This window comes from Gouania willdenowi, chromosome 7 (genome assembly GCF_900634775.1).
Source record: "Gouania willdenowi chromosome 7, fGouWil2.1, whole genome shotgun sequence".
Taxonomy (NCBI): domain Eukaryota; kingdom Metazoa; phylum Chordata; class Actinopteri; order Blenniiformes; family Gobiesocidae; genus Gouania; species Gouania willdenowi.
The window spans coordinates 16444160-16467175 of NC_041050.1; the positions used below are offsets into that span (position 1 = coordinate 16444160).

General features: G+C 38.7%; 2 protein-coding genes across 2 annotated transcripts in view; one reads left to right on the forward strand and one right to left on the reverse strand.

Annotated features, from left to right (window-relative positions):
- The window catches only part of LOC114467176 (ral GTPase-activating protein subunit beta-like), a 30624-nt gene extending 30087 nt beyond the window's left edge, over positions 1-537 (reverse strand). The window contains exon 1 of the mRNA XM_028453275.1: positions 528-537. The gene's annotated coding sequence lies outside the window, so the exon portion shown is untranslated. The remainder of the gene's footprint in view (positions 1-527) is intronic.
- A 1157-nt stretch (positions 538-1694) lies between these two features.
- LOC114466902 (phosphatidylinositol 3,4,5-trisphosphate-dependent Rac exchanger 1 protein-like) overlaps positions 1695-23016 on the forward strand; it is a 121325-nt gene continuing 100003 nt past the window's right edge. The window contains 1 exon segment of the mRNA XM_028452772.1: positions 1695-2032. Within this exon segment, the coding sequence (XP_028308573.1) occupies positions 1889-2032 (144 nt within the window). The 5' untranslated portion in view covers positions 1695-1888.

Genomic DNA, 23016 nt, shown 5'->3' on the forward strand with positions numbered 1-23016 from the left:
CACATGGTGTGTGATGTCTAAGAAGAACCATTGTTATGTGTTCTTTGTGTGCGATGCCTGAGGTTTACAGTGTGTTGCCATTGAAGCACATGATGAGCAGTATATGCATTATTTAGAATGGTTTTACATGTGTAGGCAGCACAGAGCCGCATACACAGATGTCCGTCTGGGACATGAGAACCCCCACCGCCCTCCCTCCCTCCCTCCCTCCCTCTCTCTTCCTCTAGTCCATAGTGTCAGACTTAAAGCCTGCATGGGGGCCTCATCTGCCCTTAAGAGCATCAAATTGGACCACAGGAGAAGGTAACAATGACAGAGGAAATAGGAATCATTGTGTAAATGACCAAATAATTCAGGTTTAGATATCTAAATCCCCACAAATTCAATAAAACGCCACAATATTTGCACGGACTTGCTATTTTCCTGCCTTTTTCCACACAAATACACTGTGATAAAGGCATTTCTAATTGCAAACTATAATTGAAATTGTCAAAAGATTCCATAAGTCTTCTGAAATTGTGCAATTTCTTACTAACAATGTCAAAAAATATCACAAAATTGAGAAAGATAAAACCCAGCACTTACAGTATCAGTATGTGTGTCATTTATTACTTGGATATTGTGGAGCAAACACAGGCCTTGGTCTAATTATGTGTACAAAATTACTCTAAAAAGCAACAAAATTGTTTAAAAACACACAAAGGAACAATAAGAATACACAAACCAAAAACAAAAAACACAAGTATACATAAAATGACTCCAAAAACACACAGGACTACAAATAAATAACTGAAATATATACAAAAATACACAAAATTATCTTAGAGACTAAAATGACTCGCACACAAAACAACAAAAACAGACATAATGAGAAAAATATACACAAAATTACCCCAAATACACAGGACGACAAATAAATAACTCACAAAACAGCAAAAACAGACATACAGTAATTAGAGAACTATACACAAAATGACTCCAAAACCTCACAATATTAACAAAAAACACACAAAACAAAATGAAAGGAAAGTAATTAAAACAATAAAAACAAAACAACATCCTTTGTTCTTTCCTGTATGAAAGTAAACAAAATGACTCAATCCACACAAAACAACAAGAGAAATACACAACTTTACTACGAATACACACAAAGTGAGAGAAACAATTTGAAAAGAACAATGAGAATACACAAAAAAGTTAGTAAAGTCATAATTATGAGAAAGAAAGTCATAATTATGAGTTAGTAAAGTCATAAATATGAGTTAGTAAAGTCATAATTATGAGTTAGTAAAGTCATAATTATGAGATAGAAACATTTTTGGTACATCCATCTGTACCCATGGCACTGACCAGAAATCTCCATTTCTTTCTCATAATTATGACTTTACTAACTCATAATTATGACTTTCTTTCTCATAATTATGACTTTACTAACTCATAATTATGACTTTACTAACTCATAATTATGACTTTCTTTCTCATAATTATGACTTTACTAACTCATAATTATGACTTTCTATCTCATAATTATGACTTTCGTTGGTGATTTTTTATTTTTTTTTAGTGGCGGAAACGGGCTTCCATATGTTTGCGATCAAACTGGGTCCGTTGTTTTTTTTTTTAAACCCCCCTTACTCTCTCTCCTCTCTCTCTCCCTCTCACTCCCCCCCCTCCCTCACTCCCCGTGCCGGTGTGTCTCCGCTAACTTTCTGTGTATTTCCAACGTGCTCCACGCTGCGTCCACACCTCCATCACACCGTGGCTTTTCACTCAGAGGAAAGCGGTAATAATGCGCTGAGAAGCGGCACTAAAAGCGGACAAGTGTGGCCACCTCCACCTCCGTGGAGACGTTTGCTTAGGCTGAAGACTGACCTGAGTTCTTCCCATCATGGACGAGGAGGACGGACACCCGGAGAACGGGATCCACACCGTCAAAGACTCGGACCGACAGCAGCGGCTCCGGCTCTGCGTTTTAAACGAAATCGTGAACACGGAGCGGGATTATGTCCGAACACTTCTCTTCCTCCAGTCCGTAAGTTTATCATCGGCTCCGACTACCTTCCCACGCGCCAAACTTAACTGTAAAAAGATTCAATCTTAGGCAGCCTTTGGATTTTCCCCGTAATATGTGTCTGTTTTATGCCAACTTTTAACGTTTCTTAAAAATGTATAATGTGCTTTAGCGTTCGGCTTGTGCCAAAATGACAGAAAACACGCGTGACAAAAGAAAAACATGATAAAACTAACTTTCTCCCTTCAATGTTTACACTCTTTGCATTACGTTAAATGGCTGAAATTTACATTAAGTTTGGCGTGACACTTCTGTGTGTTTTTAACTTTATATTTCTTTATCTCTCTGCTATTTTCCAAACACTGGTTATTGGTTGTAGCTATAGGTATTTAATGGCAGCTGCAGATGAATATAAAATACTGAATTCACACTTTATACAACAAATGCTCCCTTTTCCATCCTATATGGGGTTTTTCACATGCCCACGAGTGCCATGGCAGTCATTGACACCTCTCTATTGTGTGTTAAAGCTGTGGTTTTAAACAATCCAAGCAGAGTGAAAGCTTACAGGACCACAGGCTCTGCAAATACAAACATATTCATGACCGTTCAGCTTCAAGCAGTCATTATCAGCCCAAGGAAAAGCATTGCTTTGCATGTTTCTGACACAGACTGTGTCATGAATGAAGCTCTGTTATTCTGCAGGCTTCATCCAGCCACAGTGCCACCATAGATGATCCACACCTGCAGAGCACCATTGATTCTGTCACGTCCTCTTGTTATTTTCCATTGTCCTTTATTCACTGAACAGTTCTAAGTGTAGAACAGGTGGCTCTGATTTCATGTGACTGGTCTAACTCTTTATACTGGGACACGCTGATGTTATTATCGTGGTGGTCTGTTTGGAAAAAAAGGCAAAATTTAAGATAAACTTGTATTATACTCCATGATTTCTGGGTAAATATTGATTATCATGCATGACCAACTTTCTCATGATGTGTCCAAGACTGTCATTTGGTAAAGGTAGTGGCTACCCGTACGGTCGCTGTATCGATGTACCGACATTCTATCCGTACGCAAAGCCCATATTTGGCCAGTTTAGGTCACGTGATAGGTCAGTGATTGGCCAGTTTAGGTCTCATAACTAAGACTAAACCTAAACCTAACTCTAACCCTTTCTAGGGGTGTGTATTGCCTGGCATCTGGCGATACCATTCGTTACCCGATACATAGGTCATGATATATCCCTATATGAAAGTACAAGGTGATTATTGCAAATTATATATATATATATATATATATATATATATATATATATATATATATATATATATATATATATGTATATGTGTGTGTGACTTAAGAAACAACTAATCTGTAAATGTGTACACCTTCATGAGAACATTATGTATGAAATATATTTTATTGGCATATTTTACACTCAAAACATTGGCTTTAACATGCCATGTGCCAACAACTTAAAATCAAACAATAACATACAATCTGCCTGTGGCTTTTAAACCAACTTTGACTTTAGTGCACTATGGCTTTAGTGCAACTTAACTGAGGTATACGCCTAGAACAACAAATAAATGCAGAAAGTTAGTGTTATTTTTTTTTTTTAGATTTTATTGAAAAAACACAAGCTGGTCAACATGCTCAGGTTTCAGCGCACTTCTTTGTGCAGTTACATTGTCTCCTGCAGTGGAAACGACTTCCCTGGTTAAATAAAGGTAAAAAAAAAATGTAATAAAATCGATATGGATGCATTTTGAATTGATCCTAGAATCGCGTGACGTAATATTGCGTCAAATCAAATTTTTTTCAACACCCCTAACCCTAAAAAATGTTGCGATATTTTCTTTTAACCTAAGCCTAACCCTAAACCTAAACCTAACCCTAACAAGCTACGTACGCATACTTCAGTAACCGTACCAATAGCACCTGGGGTTCTCCGTACGGCAACCGTACAAATAGACACTTTCTTTGGTAAGCGTGACTGTAGTTCCGTCTTTGTGCGCAGCTGTCACATGTAATCTAACTTCCCTAAATTCCAAATGCTTGCATAATGATGTGACATTTATTTATTTTTAACTTAAAAGCACAGATAATACTGTCGGAGCAAATATTTTATTTATTTTATTTTTCTGAAGGTTTTCAATCTCATTGAAAACAAAGAAACATCATCTTGATAAACATTTGCAAATCCATCCTTCCCCTTGTGTTTCCACCTAAAGCCGACCAACCCCCTTCCTCCCAGCAGGGGCAGAGGCTTTGTCACCAGCAGCTCACTGTGGTGTTGATAAGGGAAGTCTGGCTGTGGAAGCCCCACAACATCTGGTTTCAGTAAAGATAGGATACTGTGAGGATGCTCAGAGAGTGATAAAGGATGAGAACCAAGTGGAACCAGAATGTCACTCAGCATTTGAACATTTTGATTTTTTTTTTGCTATATTTTAGTGTGAAGTCCTTCTTTTGCCTTCATGTTGATAGTGCAACTCCTCAATTATTGGTTCTCAACTCAATTGTGGATTGTACATTTGTAGATTTTACTTGTGTATTTTCGTACATACCGGTATTTAATTTCTTGTTGATATAATGTTGGTTTAATGTATGTCTCTTTTCTCGTGCTTCTTCTTTCTCCTGACTATAATTCGTTCCTTGCTATAATTTCTTCATTGTGGAGCTATAGTAATGAAAATAGCTTTTGGTTGGAATTATACAAGTATTTCTGATACTGATTGTGATGGGTCAAGAACCAAAAGCGCGTCACAAGTAGGGCTGGGCGATATGAACCAAAACTCCAATCTCAATATTTTTTCTCACAATTGCGACATACGATATAAATCTGAATATTTTAAGCTCAAAGTCTGACCAAAAATCAAATTCTGGGTTAAATTTGCTGATGCAAAATGCCACACAGTCACATTTATTAACAAACAGCTGCACAATATGTGCCATTTTAGTCTTTTTTTTCTCCTATAAGGGACAGCATGTGTGAGTGAATTCTCTAGTGTGGCTTGTTTAGGGGAAGGTCAGCAAACCATCTCATTGCTTTTCATGCTGTTTCGAGCAGTAGTGAAAGCAGCAACTCCTAAAATGAGCATTTTAATACAAAATAAGGTATAAATTAACGATATATGGATATAGACAATATTGTTATTTTCCATAGGCAGTGGCTATCCTTATGGTTGCCGTATCAGTATACCGACATTCTATCCATACTCAGTGCCCCTATTTGGTCAGTTTAGGTTGCATGACTAAGACTAAACCTTACTGTTACCCTAACCCTAAAAATTGTTGCGATATTGGGTTATAACCTAACCCCAACCCTAAACCTAATCGTAAAATGCTACGTACTTTTACTTCGGTAAACGTACCAATAGCACTGGGGGTTGTCCGTACGGCATTTTTAATCGATCCTAGAATCAAGTGACGTAATGTCGCGGTTTATCGCAGAATCAATTTTTTTTAACACCCCTAACCCTAAAAATTGTTGCGATATTTGGTTGTAACCTAATCCTAACCCTAACCCTAACACGCTATGTACGTGTACTTCGGAATACGTACCAATAGCACCGGGGGTTGTCCGTACGGCAACCATACAAGTAGACACTTTCTTTTCTATATCGCCAAAATAGAAATCTCGATATATCTTGAATCTCGATATATTGCCCAGGCCTAGTCACAAGCTCTAACCCAATCAAATGAAAAGGAAAAAAAACAACAACTATCTTCTCTCATATTGATTTACATAGGATTTCCTAATTGAGCACTTATGAAGCACTTTTAGTACTGATAAACTTTTCAAGAAATTTGATTTACTACACATCCTGTTTTTATTCTTTGAGTTTGTGGAATAAGGAGCATTTTTTGTCCACATGATGTAATCATTTGTTTTTAATTATCTGACAGTCGCTAGTTGAAGGTGAAACCATTATTATCGTGGATTGAAACTTGTTACAGTATATTGGAAACATTTCTAATCTCTTCCTTGATTTGGCTCATGCCTTGTCATCAGTAGTGACGGTGTGTCCCAAAGCCAGAACAACCTCTGACAGAGACCGTAGGTAACGGATTAAAGACTATGGCATCATGTGGACACTTTCAGTCTGATTGAATTAAGTCTGTGTCCACTTGAAAATGAAAAACAAATGAATAACGTGATGTGACTTTATTGATGATTTGATCTGAGATCATGTGATGACACATTGGATTGTGTTCAATTGATGGAACATTTTGTCTCCAAAAGTCACCCTTAAAGGCATCACTTGGTGTTACATGCGTTGCCTTGGCAAGCTTCCAGGGAGAAGATTTTGAAATATGTGTGTCACCGCCATAAGTGCTGTTGGACTTATTCATTGATGTTATTGGATCACATTTCTGAGGATATATTATGAATAATCATTCCATCAGATTGACATGAAAGTGAGTGTGTAACCGAAGCTGGTGTTGAGGTGTTTGTGTATGAACAGGAAACAGTTTGTGGTTTCTTCTTCACTGATGCTGTTTGACTCCTTTATTCATTCCATTGGTGTTTTCAAATTAAACATTGCTGTTGTGGTTATAGATTAATTTTGGCATTAGTTTTGGTAAAACCGGATATGTCCCAGGATTGACAATGCTGTATTGTCATTATTTAACAATTTGGATTTTTTTTTTTTTTTTTTACAGCGGGGGCTGCAAAACTGTAATTTAATGATCCAAGGTCAACATTATCAACATTCATGTCTGCATTTAGAATAATCAGCAATCTGAGCGTTAACACAGGAACAAAAGCTTTTGTCTAGTTTTTTTGGTCGTTTTTGTATATTTAGCTCTAATTTTAGTATATTGTTGTAGTTTTTGTATCTTTAATGTAATATGTGTTTTTGTAGTCAATGTGTATTTTTGTTTTCTTTTTGTATATTTTTCTCTCATTCTGTGTATTGTTTTGGCTTGTCTGTAATCATTTTGTTTATTCTTTTTGCTGTTGGTTTGTGTGTTTTTCTGCTATTTTGTTTTTTGTTGTCATTTACGGTATATTTGTGCAACACAAAATAAATAGTGCTGCAGTCTAAACTTCTTCTTTTGTTGTTGTTGTTGCAGTAGTGAGGACCTGTGTGTCACCACATGTGCTACACATCTCACGGCGTCATACATCATTCCATTCTAATGGGGTGACTGCAGACAACTAAAGGTTAAAGAACATCCGAGTTTTTTGTGCGATGACACAAAAGACACTAACAAAACAAACCTTAATGGACACTGCTTTGTGGGCTCACTATCATCTGCTGTTGTTAAGCGTCATCTCCAGTTTAGATCTAAAGATTGATTTATTGGTTTATAAATGCGTCTTCCAAGGAAGCAATTTTCAACCACTGCTGTGTTACTACAATTGTTTTGCTTTACAATTGTATCAGTGTGTTAAAGCTGTTGGAGCCCAACATGTGTATCAGGTAAATCCATAGTGTAGGCCTAATAACACTATTAGGGTTTTTGATCTTGGGGATCAACAAACCCAAGATCATTTGCTCGAAACAAAAGTTAAATTTGCAGCTTGAGAGTTTGTTTTAATCTCCACTGTAAACACTCACAATAGATGTATGCAAATAATTGATTTTACTTCATTTTTACTGTGATTTCTTGTGTTCTTTCTTCTTGACACATTTCTGGTGTTTTCACGGCCTGAAAGTTGTGGCAAAACAATCGTGAATGTATATTTTGGAGCTCACATGGAAAGATCCAAATTCAGCCAAAATTGAATGTCTCGACGAGTGAGGTAATGTCACGGGGAATACTGGGAACAAACTAGAACAAAAATGATGGCAGAGTAATTACTGTGCTACTTGTCTGGCAAAAAAACACAAGAAACCTCAGTAAAATTAAGGAAAACCATTTAAATTGATCTGTTTACAGGACTCGACATCCCACAATTCAATGTACAAAACTTTTCAGAAAATGTCATTAAATGGAGATCAAAACAAACATTTGAATGGCAGTTTCAACTTTTTACATATATTTTTTTTTCGCAAATTATCTTCGGTTTGCATTTACGAGGACTACACTGTCTTTATCTGAGAAGAGATTTTCAATAGTCCTCCATGTCAGAAGGTGGCAGCATGTAGCCCAATTAGGCCCCAATGCGATGATGCAGAGTGTACCATCGTCATTCACCAAAGCTTGAAAAACCAAGGTATCAGCTTTATACTTGTATTGATTCTTGATGCTGATTGTCTCGTTCTCCTTCTTATCAATGGCTACCTGATGGTTTCCCTTTCCTTTAGTTTTTTTTCTCCTATCATGCCGAAGGCTGAAGCTGAGCCATAGCTGATTGACAGACAATTTGCCATATCACTCTACGTTGCCTTATCACTTCATTTTTTACCCACCTTCCTTTGTGCTTGTGGGACTTGGACCCTTCAACGCTGTACTGATCCTCAATCACAATGATTATAGTGGCACATAAAGGAGAGATGGTTATCCAACTTTGGCATCTCAGTCGTTTTGCATGTCCATCATCCTCAGGGATTTACCAGCACGTCAGCCTATAAACCTCTAAATCTATGGACCCTTCAAGGTGGAGGAAAACACTTAAGCATGGTGGCCTTTGCAAAGTTTGATCAGACCTGCTGTCAACTTGCAGCTTTATGTTCCCAGAAGGAATCAATGAATATGTAGGTTTTTCCTCCAGGCAGCACTTTGTTGACATATCCCTGGCAATTGGATTTTCCCTGACATGATCCACTAAAAAAGTAAGTCTGTCTATGACATAAACAGTCAGTGGTGTCAGACCAAGGAGAATGGAGGGGTTTTCCTTCAAACCCATGAAACGCTGCTGTTTTCTTTCCTGGTGGACCACAGTGACCCGTGTCCTGATGTGAATCCTGTCCGGCACAGACACCAGGGAAAAAGTCATTCCGGTATTTGACCTTCCTGCTTAAATCTGTTAGGTTAGGGACAGAAAAGCATTGGGTAACCAGGAAGGTCCCGGCAGCTTTGCCGGATAATAGGAAACATCTGGAAACCTGGCCTGTCTTGACCTTTAGCTTTTGGCCACACACAAGTCCAATCACACAATCTAACTTATCTTGACTTTGCAAAGACTCATAATATTACAATACGTGCACGTTTGCAGTGTTTGATAAACTCTGTGTGTTGTTTTCTGTCCTGTTGACAACACAGGATAACGTGTACAAGCTCATGCACAACAACACATCATCTGACTGGTAGACAGATAGTGCTGGGCTTCCTCTGCATGCTACTTCTGTTTTTCTTTCTGTCTTGCCCTCTTCACTTATGTGGGAAACAGCATCAGATTTCTGCAGCAAAGAGCGTATAAATAACCCAAGAGTCTAGCTCTTCATCTTGGCCACAGTGCTGGTGGTTTCGGCTCGCTGTGTCAGCCTCAGCTGGGCTATGGACACAAATCCCGCAGGAGTAAAAAGCCTGGGGGATTTTGGATGCGGGCTGGTGGTTTTAGGAGCAGGTAGAACAGTTAGGGTGACACCCTGGAGTGTATTTGTAAGGCTTTTAAATTTTCACTGGCCTTTAAACTTTGCTGCTGTACTTGGGACATGACATCTTGTCTTTTTGCTCGTAACCACCACGTCAGTTGAGTTTTTAGATGTTGAAGCTCAGGTGTGCTAGGGTCTTCTTATTGCCTGCTAATTAGGACAAGACATTGCTTAGCTATTGCCGTTCGTAGCTCCACAGAGTATGTAAGACTTTTAGGAAAATTAGAATTTCAATGAAGGAAACCAAGCTAATGTTTCCAAGTAACTGATGGTTTCATACCTAATAATTTGTACTCAAAACCCTGACATACGCTGACAAATCATTGCATGTTCTACTTCGTGCTGGTGGTCTGCATGCAAACCACATGCAGTACCTGCCACTTTACAGCCTCTAGTACCATGTGATGCTTCTACTGTACCACACTGATTTATTACAATGCATTGTTCCAGAGGCAGAGATGTCAGTCCCTTAATCCTTTCATGTAGTGATGTGTGTTAATAAGCTTTTTGCTTTGAAGCATAAAGAGTGCAGCAGGAATTTTAAGAATTCACAGTAACAAGTTTAAACCACGTCAACACACCTAGAGGCAAGTCATCCATCTGCAACAAAAAGCTGCAGGTTTACAGCTGTTACTTAGCGTTGGTGAAAATAAATATATTGTAAGGGCAGTTTTGATTCTAATGTTTATCCTATGATTCACATAGTAGAGAAGTAAGGATTTGGTTAATAGATCTGACGGCTGCATCAAAAGTGAGTTGGCTGAGTGCTAAGATGTTTCAGATAATCACATGTACATCTGAATGACTTTTCTACCATCTGATTCATGATTCAGTGAGTTATCTTATCGAGCCTGTGTAGTGAAATCAGAGAGATTCATCCCAGCTGAAGATCATAAGCTGGACAGAGTTGTGACGAGCTCTGGGAACGATTGGCATGATCAGATATCTGCAGAAAAAGCTGGCGTAGATCTTCACTTTATATTGTTTGTTTTGTGAAAATGAAATGCAACAAGATAAAGGACTTGTGTTAAAGGTTTTTTAATAAGTAGCGAAAGGTAGAGACAATAAATGGTGCAGAACCCTATTAAACGTTTTCACCTCCGATATAGTATACCAATATTGCCACCTTGATTAGTAGCCAATACTGATATTGATACAATATCAGCGCAAATCTTATCTGACATACTGTTATTAGTTATTTTGTAGTTTAAAAATGTTAGAAAAAGCTTGATCAAGTGGTATTTCTCATACGGACATCAATAGTCGGCAACGGTAGGTATGAGAAAAACTGACCCATTTATTATTAACCAATGGGTTACATATATTTTAACCTTAAACATAGGAATATTCTACAATTTAATAAAATAAATAGAATTTGAATTTGAAAACCTTGTGAAAACTTCAGTAAACAAACATTTTAGATGCAGGCCGATAAAATCTTATACTTTTTATTTGCCGATATCGGACAATATCGGAGCGGGACATTCTTAACAATAAGGTTACAAAGTCCTAGAACAACGTCATGTTAAGTTGCAGATGTTTGATAAGGCATGGGTTACATTAAGTCACAAGGTTCACACACAATGTTCTCTGGATTTGGCTATAATGCAGGTCCAGTGCAAATATCTGTCCAGTCCGGAAGCATATCCCATGACACACACGCGTACAAATCACACATTCCAACACTTTCATAAGCACCTCTTTTTTTGGTTTTGTTTCTTGGTTTTCCTGCATGCAGACACCAAGGTCATTTCATGCATTTTAGAGTTAACAGAATTGTTGAAAAGTTAGGAGTTTGAAATCTTTGCCATCAATTCAATCATGTTGTGCAGAACGGAATTTATAGCAAAAAGGAAGTCTGCACATGTCTACACCAGTTTCTGTACCAAGAATGATCTTCACTGTCCCCGTAAACTTCTCCTTTTTTTGATTGTAGATAAATTTATTAATTATAATACAAAATGTAATTCCATTAAGAACATTTTCTGCACCTATGCTCTTATCAAGACATTATCTTTAAAAGTGTGATTTACGTGTATTAGTCGATGATGTAAATATTTTTGTGAGCACAAACCTAACCATCCCATCTGTCTGTCTGTCCAATTTTAAATAACCGCATTTAATATTTCACTAATTCGTGGAGTTTTACATGTATGATTTGAGACATCCTGTACGAAAAACTCCTGACTCAGCTCTTTGAAGTTCTCCTAACCGCTGCTGACAAATTCTTTCATATAATAGCTTAGGGGCTTTTATTTTGGCGTGTCCTCACTGTTAGAACTTTTTTTTGTTGTTGTTGATGATGAAATGAACAAACATGGCTTTGTTGATAGATTGCGTCATGCGAGCACGAGCTGTTCCAGTGTGGATTTTTTTGCTCTTACCAAGACACATGAAGCTCTTTGGGGAACCATTTGTCAGTTTGACACAATGAAAAAGTTTAGCCAGACTTATGGGAGTTCTGTTTCCAGGGCTGATCATTTATTGGAAAAGCATAACATATTGTTATTGTTTTTTGATTGTTGCCTTGACTATTCTCTTGTTTTGTATTACCCGTCATATCCAACATCATATCCATGAGGAACTTTCTGCTCCTACAGTAGTAAAACTGTAATCCTGGTGACACATTGCGAAACCTTCTGAAATTCTCTGCCAAATTAAGAGATGAAGACTGAAAGTGTATTTTACTGTTTTTTTTTTTTTCTTCTTGTTTGCAGAAGCAAACTCTGTACAATGTTCTGTCAAAAGATTTATGTAGTGTATTAACAGTTTTTGGACTCATTGACTGTTTGTTGCCACAATATTAAAATATACAAAGGCATTCTTGGATAACATCTCATTATTGAAGGATTTGGAGAAAAATTGTAAAAAAATCTTTATATTCTCAGGGTTTCCCTTTTTAAGAGATGAATCTTGCACAAATAGCACTTTGGTACGGACAAAAGCGTTGAATTCAAATCATAATTATTTCCTTTTTGTCTTAATGTGATACTGGCTGTAAGCATTGTTCATAGGTTGTGAGATGTCACATGGTATCCTATAGTGCCACAAAAGTTTAAAACTGCTGCCGTCTCTACCTTGGTTTTAAACACAGTTTCTGTTTGTTGTGTCACTTATTCCATACTTTAATAACTATTATTTAGTGACTAATTCTTTGCCATTGCCACATTTATTTTCTTCCTATGGACAACTTGTTTATGTTGACTGTTGAATATTTGAAAATGAAAGCAAACAAAACACATCTCATAAACACACATGTACTCATTATAAACCTGACCACACCTTTGGGATCAAATTAGGGTCATAAAGATTTAGTGTGCGCAAAAAAATCTGTGTACGTAAAAAAAATCTCTGTGTGAAAAAATGGTTTGTATTTGTAAAACACATTTTGTGTCTGCAAAATTGCCTTTGTGTGTGTGTGAGAACTTCTCTCTTACACGTACAAAACTAAATACACAGACAAATTGTGACCCTGGTGTAATTACATTTAGGGGTGTCCCGATCCGATATTGATATCAGACCGATATCAGCCAGAAAACGAATATTGGATTTTATCAGACTGCATCTAAAATCTCCGATATAAGCGCACCGATACGTTTTTGTTGTTTTGGTCCCCGCCCTCAGTTGTTCCCACCATATACTGACAGTAAAAAATAACTGAAGTGAACTTGAATTGTTGACTATTATATATATATTATATATATCCTGCAGATATCATATCGGATCGATATCGGTATCGATCAGTACGCAAGGCTGCAACATTGGTATTGTATTGGAAGTGAAAAAGTTGTATCGGGACATCCCCAATTACGTTAGCGAAACAGCCAATCAGCACTCAGATTAGAAAACACTATCGAAAGCCCTCCGATAGTGTTTTCTAAGCTGAGTACTGATTGGCTGGTCCTGAAACTCAGAAAAACCAGCGTTACAATTTGTCTGTGTATTTGGTTTTGTACTTGTAAGAGAAATGTTTTTTTATAGATGTAAATATTTTTCATACACACACAAAAGGCATTTTGCAGACACAAAATGTGTTTTACAAATACATGTTTTTTTTCACACACTGATTATTTTTTACGCACTCAAAATCTCTATGACCCTAATTTGATCCCATACACACTAGCCTGAACTGGGACTGGAAACCTGGCACGTGTCTGATGGCTCAAGTCATTGTGATCCCGTCTGTGATCTTTACGTCTGTCGGCACAAAAACGAAACGTGTCCAAATGTCCAGATGGCCTCAAACAAACTGTGCCAAGATGTTATCTACAAATCACCACATGTCGCTTCTTGACAGAAAATCCACTTGGAGAGAAAAAGCTCACAGACAAACCTTTAAAGTCAATATGTTGTTTAAGCAGTTTTGATAAAATCACAGAAACCATCACAGTTCACTCAGGTTAAGGATTAAATTTAAGGTGTAAATGTTGAATTTATCATTCAGTAAAACAAAAATATTTTTCCTTCCACATTTTTCTTATTTTCTGACGAAATGAGCGATCAAACCTGGTGCTTGTTTTTGATTTGCTCCTATAGTAGGGGTTGGCAACTTTTAATATTATAAGAGCCACTTAAGCCCCGCCTACCAATTAAAGTAAAGAGTGAGAGCCAGAAATCAATAACTATTATTAAATTAATAATGGACCACATAAAACATACACACAAATGTATATATACAGTATGTACTATCTCAATGTGTGAGTGTCTGTATGTCACAGCATAAGCTGTTAGTTAATCTAAAGGTATTTTACATTGAAGGACAGGAACCAGTTTGCACAGTGAGCAAGTTTTGTTGTAAAAAAACAATGGACAGGTTCACTGGTGTTTTGAAGAAAATGATCCCCTTTCACGGTAACTAACACAACTGTTAATCCTCAGGCTACTTTCGGACCACCAATGTTGTGTTTCTGGACCTGGTGTTACTGAGAAGTGTCTAAATGATGCAACTTTTTAGTGGACACACCGGAGGGTTCAAGGTCTGCTTCGGCACCTTGCATGACGAGGAACCCTGGGCGGGTATGTGCCGCGCAGTGAGGATTAGGCTACAATCGACAAGAGTAGCAGTGCGCTCCGATGCTGAGGCATCCTTAAAAAGATCTCTAAAGGTTAGTTTGACCAGTTTTGACCGTGTAGGGCACTGTTTGGTGGAAGAGAGATGCACCAGAGACCACACTGGCTGTGTGCTACTGGGGCCATCAGAAGACTCTTGTTAGGTTAGATATGTTGACCCACCGGAAAGATGAGGGCAGAGGGAGTTTGCCTAATGATGATCTTGATGATCAGACAGGCACAGTGATTGGTCACTGAGCCAAAAGTGGCTCCGCACCCATAGGTTGCTGATCTCTGACCTTTACAGTTACAATGACCATGGGGCTGAAGACACAATGGTCTTGTGGCACGGTAGACACTAAGTATTAACAATGCATTCTGGGTGATCTGAAGTGGCCAGCTTGAGTCACGAGTGTGCTTGAAGCACATGTGATTTGACCACAGCTTCATGCTCTTCTGTGCAGGATAAACAACCACATCAAGGTCGGCTGGGGCTAGGACCAAAATGGACATGGATACCATTTAAAGATGCAAATTAAAATATGTTATTTAATGTCATCCAAACGATCACATTTTCCTACTCTTGGACAAATGTATCTGTCTTTGTGCATATTGTTTATTATGCAATACATTTAGCTGGTTTCTGCAGATGGGCTTTAGGAAGTAATGTAGTTATAATTTATGTCAATCACTGTTTTGATTACATGTGATATGTAAGATACCTATTTACAGATTTCTGATTGGTACAATGGTAACACGATAAAGCAGAAGCCATTGCTCCACCATCATTAGCCTGACAGCATGCCTCAAATTTTGGAAGAGGTAAAGTGGAAATGGAAATCAGTGGGGAGATGGTGGAGGCGAGTATAATGGGTGAGGTGTGACAGAAGGATTGCAACCAGACTGAAAAGGGCATAGTGACAGCTGTCATGATGTTTGGGGAGAGTGACTGTCTGAGAGACAGGAGGCTGAGCTGCAGGTGGCAGAGATGAAGTTGATGGGGGGGGGGGGGGTTGTTAGGGTTGACCACAATGGGAAGCATTAGTAATGAGGATATCAGAGAACATGTCAGGTAGATTACTTTGGAGAATTGACCAATGTGACCGGAATGAGATGGTTTCAGCATGAGTAGTAAGTGGAAGTTGCGGTTGGGGCTGCCAGGGTAGAGGAAACTTTGGACAGTTTTGTCCTGGTTGATGCTGAGATGCTTGATAAAGTTTTCTCCACAGTCAAACCCACCACATGTCTTTTAGATCCAATCTTGACTTCATTTTTTAAAACATTTTATGGATCTTTAAATTGTGAACTGCTCTCTTCAGATGGGAACCTTCCCTGCGACCTTTAAAGCAGTAGTGGTGAGGCCCCTTATGAAAAAGAGCAATTTAGAATTTTAATGATTTGAATATTTACCGACTAATATCCAACTTACCATTTTTAAGCCAAATTTTGGAAAAAGTTGTTTTTATTCAATTGAACGACTTTTTAGCTGATTTTAATCTTTTTGAAAAGTACCAGTCTGGTTTTAGAGTGAACCACAACAGAGACTGCCCTCCTCAAAATTTTAAATGACATTAGGTATAACCTGGACACAAAGAGACAAACGGTGTTGGTTCTACTGGACCTTAGTGCAGCTTTCGACACCGTAGACCACACCATTCTTTTAGATAGACTCAAACACCTGGTGGGCCTCTCTGGTGCTGTTCACAAATGGTTTTTATCCTACCTCACAGACAGGATATTTATGGTAAGTTGGACATTTTCTTCTCTAGGGTCCATAAAATAACAGGGATCAATTTTAGGCCCATTTTATTTAAACTGTATATGCTCCCTATTGGTGATGTCATCAGGAGGCACGGCGTGAACTTCTACAGTTATTCTGACAATACACAGCTGTATATCTCTGTGTCTGCTGATGACACCAGTCCAATGGATGCTCTTTTTAACTGGATGGCAGAAAACTTTCTCCAGCTCAGTCAGGACAAAACTGAACTTTTAGTTCTCGGTCCTGAGGCCCAGAGAGAAACTTTTACCTAAACTTCAAACAGAATCTTTGATTCCTTCCACACAAGTTTAAAACCTAGATGTTATTTTAGATTGTGAGCTCACTTCTATTCCTCACATTAAAATTATAACAAAATTAGGTTGTTTTCATTTGAAGAACATAGTCAGAGTCCGCCACATTCTCTCTCAGGCCAAAACCGAGATGCTAATGCTGGTCTTCCCAAAAAGAGTATTTCAAGTTTACAACTACTACATAATTCAGCAGCACATGTCCTGATGAAGACCAGGAGGCGGCAACACATTACACCCATTTCAAAATTGGTGCATTGGATTGCCTGTGTGTTTCAGGATCGATTTTAAGGTTCTCTTACTGGTTTTTAAGTGTCTTAATAGTCTTGGGCCTTCTTACCTTTCAGAACTACTTTTACCCTATGAGCCTTTTCGAACCCTGAGGTCTTCTGGCGCTGGCCTTTTATTAATCCCTACAGTCAGGACACGCACACACGGTGAGGCGTCGTTCCAGTTTTACGGCCCCCATCTGTGGAAGAGTCTGCCGGAACCCTTCAGGGCTGCAGAGAACGTTCATGTTTTGAAGAACAGGCTCACGACCCGCCTTTTCCAATGAGCTTTTAACTAATTATTTATTCATTTTCGGATTGTTATGTTTTATGTTGTTTGAGGCTACTATCCCAGTGTTTTCCTCAGATGGAGCCCTCTGCACTAGTGGCTGTGATGGGCCGTGGCTGCAGTGGTGCTGTACCATGGCCTTCAGTGTTAGTGAACAGCTTTTGCTGTTTTGCTGGACTGGGGGCTCCGTCTCAGCGCCCTGTGCCCACGGTCTACAGTTTGCCCTGCTCCTGGTGCAGACGGCTCCTTGTGATATCTCCTTAACTCTTCTGTGCCCAGCCATGTGCCATCGTCCTTATTTTGTCCTTATTTTAGCCTGTGTGTCTGTGTGCGGTGGACAAGGTTTGTGCAGGGTGGATGTATTTTTCATTATGTAAAAGTGCTTTGAGTTTACACTTGTTGTATGAAAGGTGCTTCTTTTTATAAAAAAAATGATGTGATTGATTAATTGATAATGTCTTAAATATTCATGCATAAACTCTGAAGCTAGTTGATATATTTTGAAGATTTGCAGTGGGATAACATGTAAATACAATTAAAATTGAATAAATAAAAAGATTAGAGCTGCTCTATATTTGTGTTTCTAATATGATTAGTCTTTGCACTCGGCCTGCAGCAAACCTTGAATAATTCACAAGTATAAATCTTGTGATTCATCACAACTTGTTCAGCCAAGGTCAGGCTTTTAGGTTTGCCTGAGTTGTCTCCTCAAGTGTTTATATAAATATGCATTTCCATCATTGAGTCAAAAGAGGTGATATGGACTTGTAAAGTGGGCATACTTGATCAGGAAGTCTCTGGTACATCACAGTGTGTTTATCCTCTGTGGTCCCAGCACTGTCTCATTCCCTGTAGGGTTTAGTTTCTGCCCATGTGAGCAGTTCATAGTGCTCAGAGGTTTAGAGTCCTTCAGTGCGGAAGTGAATGAGAAGAGAAAAAAATGGACCGGGTTCAAAGAAGACTTTGTGTTTGGGTGATTGGTTTTGCCAAAAAGGGTTTCTCTTGAAAAACACCAAGGGAAGTGGTTGGAAGACAAAAGCAAGTTGGAAGGGTGTTCTTTATTTGAGGGGGCATTTGGGGAGAGATGTGAATTACAGCAGAAGGAACTCTGCTAAGGTTTGCTGGGGCTGTTCATTGTTGCAACACCATGCCATACTCTGGCTCTGCTGTGCCAGAGCTATTAAAAAGGATTTCTGCTTCTATTTATTCAATTTCATGCCATGTAGACCCAAAAATGGCTCCAATTCCACAAACACCCTGTTTCTCAATTTGTTCACACACTAGTCCTCTCACCCAAAAGACAGATTCCCAATGGATTCCCAAGATTACATAAACTATTGTGTTACCTTGCTGGGTTCTTCTTGGGTGGAGAGGGGTGGACGTTAGACTGGTGTCTTGACAACTTGTACTGAAGTGCTTTTTTAATCTGTGGATGAGTGTTCAGTTTGCTAAGGTCACTTATTTGGATGTTGTTGGGACGCATAGTAAAATTGAAAAGGGGCCATAGGAGTTAAGAACAATCCTTTTACGAACAATCATACCCAAGAGGGGTATGATCGTTCATAAAAGGCTGCATCTCATTGGAGAACTGTGAACTGCTCTCTCAAATTAACATTGTAACCTGCTGTAGTCCGACCTTATTACTCATGTAGAGGTAAGTGTAAATGCACCCATAGCAGGGTTTTCTGACCCTGCTACCTACCATAGTTGGTAAAGGATCAGATGGATGATCTAACGTGGTGGTGCAAGTCAACTGATCATGTCTTTTTCTGCAACACGGACAGCGTAGAAGTTATCTTATCAGGTTTTTCAATGTAGTGGATTGTGCGAAAGAATGTTGTCTAGGTCAAGGTCAGTCTAAGTTGTAAAAACCTAATTCTTGCTCTGAAATGAGTTGAGTCACTTTTTCTTCTTTCTTGTTATTTAAATTTTAGGCTGCTTTCACAGTGGGATAGTCCCATACTCAGGCCGAATGGGACGAGAACAGCTGATATATTATTATCTTGATTTGGCTCTGTCTGCGTTCACAGTACACTTTTAATTAGAGTTACTCCAAACAGCAAGGGAAATGTGATGTAGTTGCATGAGCTGCAGTTTGGGGTGCCGCTAACTGAGTAGAGTTTCCTCTATCTGTCAAGGCTGACAGAAAAAAGGAATTTTTCCATCTTCAGTGCGCACACTAGCTGATATTATAAATAAACAACATATTGAAAACACACACAAACTGGGGAAAACAATCAAAGTACAATTTACTTGCCTAATCCGCTCTGAACTTGCATGTAAATGCATGATAATGATATTGTCTCAAAACATGCATGAGCCCCTGATTTAAACTGAATTTCTCCAACATCCTGTTGATTTACTTCACCGCCACTTGAATCAGCAGAAATGCTTTTCATATCTGCACCAGATTCTGACGACAATCACAGAGCTGAACTCCGACTGAGAGATATTTGACCGAACCCAGAGTTGGGCTTAATTTCAATCTTTTTAACATGGTTGGACTTGGTCGGACGCTGTGCGGTGAAGGTGTTTCAGTAAGCGCGAGACAATGCACAAATGTGTGCTGTGGAGGTCAATAGAGGCTTTCCTCTGATACAATTATAAATGTTGTTATAAAATGCACGAATTACTAGTTTTTGACTCGTTGTGTGTGTTGCAGCATTAAATCTCCACGTAGCGTTGTAGCATCACATGAAACTGCTTGTCATGTTTACAGTTTAATGCAGAACGAGTGGCTATTAAATAAAGCGGAGTTATCAAAGAAACTCGACTACGTGTGCGCGCCGTGAATGGATGTGAATATGAATGTCGGCAGCAATGGGTTCAGAATTAAAGAGAGAGCGTTTTTTTTTTGGGTGCGGGTCGTATTCTGACGGCTACGGGCTGGGTTGGGTCTAACTTTGTAGGTCTGATTAAAGCTATCATCTGAGGCTCTGCCGCTGCAGTGCGCATGCCTGTGATACAGAAAGTTTTGTTTCGCTGTTTACACGAACACTGAGGGGGGTAGCGTTTTTAAAAACATCCAATCTGGAGCTGGTTTTTAAAAAGTTTTCTTTTCAAGCACCAAAACGCCGTTGCCTTGTAAATGCAATGCCAAAACGCAACAAAACCTTGGCATTTTCACGAGAAAATGTTCTTGTGTAAACAGGGCCTAAGCTCTATAATGTGGCACTTATCAAGACTTCCCACTGGGACCTGACGGTGTTCCTTTCTCTTCATCAACAGTCTCCTGAGGCTTCTCTAGACTCCCTCTGATCTGGAATTGCTGGTTAGGTTTCTCCTATTGTTCAGCAGTGTGGTAGTAGATGGAGCCTTTTTATAATGTTGGCAGTGTTGTAATACCTGTATGCCTCAAAGCTGCATGTCCAATGAGTTCAGGATTCCACTAACACAGAGTTCACAAGGATGACTCAGACTGTGACTCCATTCTTGTGCTTTGCATATAATGAAGTTGTCATTCTTCAGTGACCCAGAAACAAACGTGTTTTTTAGTGGCAGCACCAGCTCCTGAAAGCTCCTGTGCCTGACATTATTTCTGAATACATATCACAATGTGTAATTTCAGTGTTTGACAATTTATTATTAATGTCTTTACACTGTAATCATGTCCACATAGACTTGTAAATAGAGTATATTGTATTTGTATGGCGTTATATTGTCAATGTTCAACACAGATCTGAGGACATGGCAGGCGGGGTGGTTCCCCAAAGTACTGTAAATGCAAATGTTCCCAAAAAACATTAAAAATTACAGACAAATACACTAAAATACAGAAAAACACACTTAATTACTCCAGAAATACACAAGCTACCTACCAGAATACACAACACTAAAAATGAGAACGACTCATGACAAACAAAACGCCAACAAAACTACGCAAAATGACTCCAAAAACATACAAAATGATAACAAAAATGCACACACTCAAAACTCACACAAAACAACAACAGAAACACATAACATCAGCAAAAATATACACAATGACAACAAATTGGTGACTTTTCTGCTTGAAAGGTAATTACTGCTGCTTGATTTACATTATGTTTGATTTGTAATTCTCACACTAGAACTCTGTAGTGCATGTGTTCATGTGCGTGCAGCAGCCTCCGTGTGGGCTGCTGTAAGTGACACTGTGTTGTTGCTGCTGCTGAGGTTTGTGCACATACGTAAAGAGAGAGAAGCGCTGTAGTAATATACTTTTAACAGAGCATGGTATATTACTGTGATGTTGCTGTGGGGCTAACGTTTGCTTGTTAGCTACACTGAGGGAGGGACTTTGGAAAGTTTGGAGGCAGGGCAAGAGAGCAGCGGGGAGGGAGGGGGAGAGAGGGATCTGAGAGTTGCGGATTGCACCTTTAATGTTCAGATTGGTCATTATTCTTAATGCTGTCAAATGTCAATTCTAAATGTTGATAATTTGGCTCTCAGACCAGACTAACACATTTTGTGGCCCCCGCTGTGATAAGTTGCACATCTTTGAAGTAACGTTTGTGAGCTAAAGTGTTCCAGGAGAGACTGTGAGTAGTTTGGTACGAGATGGTTGATGGGATTAAAAATGTTTTGCTTGTCATTTTGTTGACTACTTATTTATATTAGTGAATCAAAGTGACATGAGTTAAACGTTGAGTCATCTTAGATCAATAAATGCTCCGGAAAGGTAATTAGACGAGGCAGACACTGAAGCAGCATGTTGCTCATTCAATGTCTATTGATGCGAGCAGTGAACTCACACCAGCATATGGTCCATCTGCATCTTCACACCTTACTGTCTGGCCCCTCTCTGCTCTAGTAAACCCCAGCACTTAGCCCGAATCCATTCTGAGCAGCTCCCTGATGCTTCCTGAAACAATCAGAGTTATTATTATTTCACATCAATTGATCTGTGTAGGACAAATGTTTAATGCACCATTTTTATTCTTGTCTAGTCCATCACTCCACAGCGCTGTAAATCATTACTTGGTTATTATTTCCAATATCTAAATACATATTGTCTTTCTTTCTGTTTGAAAGATAAAAACATAAATGTTTTTTCAACAAACGTGAGTTTCAACAGCAATTTTACAATTTCAGTTCCTCATTGTGTTTTGCTATGACTGTAAGGGCCTCATGTTGGTCGAAATGCTATGTTGTATGGTAAACTCTGATTATTTGTTTTTTAAATAGCGTTTATAGAAAGCCTTCTTAGAAGAGTGGAAGCTGTTATAATAATAATAATCATATTAATAATAATAACTAAGCAAGACAAATACATATTTGGCAATTGAAAATTGGCAAAAATGACAACCTGTATCTGGCATTGTTGACAAGTTATATAATGCAGGAAAAACAGAAGACTGACCTTAAATATGACCTTGAGCGAAGGTCAAGGTCAAACATTGAAAGGAAATGTTGTTCAATGGTACCAGTCTGAGCACTGTCTCTCAATTTGTGGCCAAGTCATAGGGAAAAATATTTTTTTGACCTTGAGCGAAGGTCAAGGTTGCACATTGAACGGAAATGTTGTTCAATGTAGCAGTCTGGACACTGTATCTCAATTTGTGGCCAAGTTATATGAAATCTTTTTTACTGGTAGGTCGTACAGCTTCGGTGTAATTATAAAATACTCCACTTGAGATTAGCTTTTCATAAATGTAAGCATCGAACTTGTACAAGAACTATTCATCGAGATATGGCAGACATGACATTGCCCGTATGAGATGACACGTGTCATTAGTGCTGCATTAATAGCCTAGGAGGAGTTCGAGGACAAAGGGAAGAAAAATATTAAGAACTCCGATAAACGATTACAAGGTATTTGGCAATTTTCAATTTTCAATTGCCAAATACACT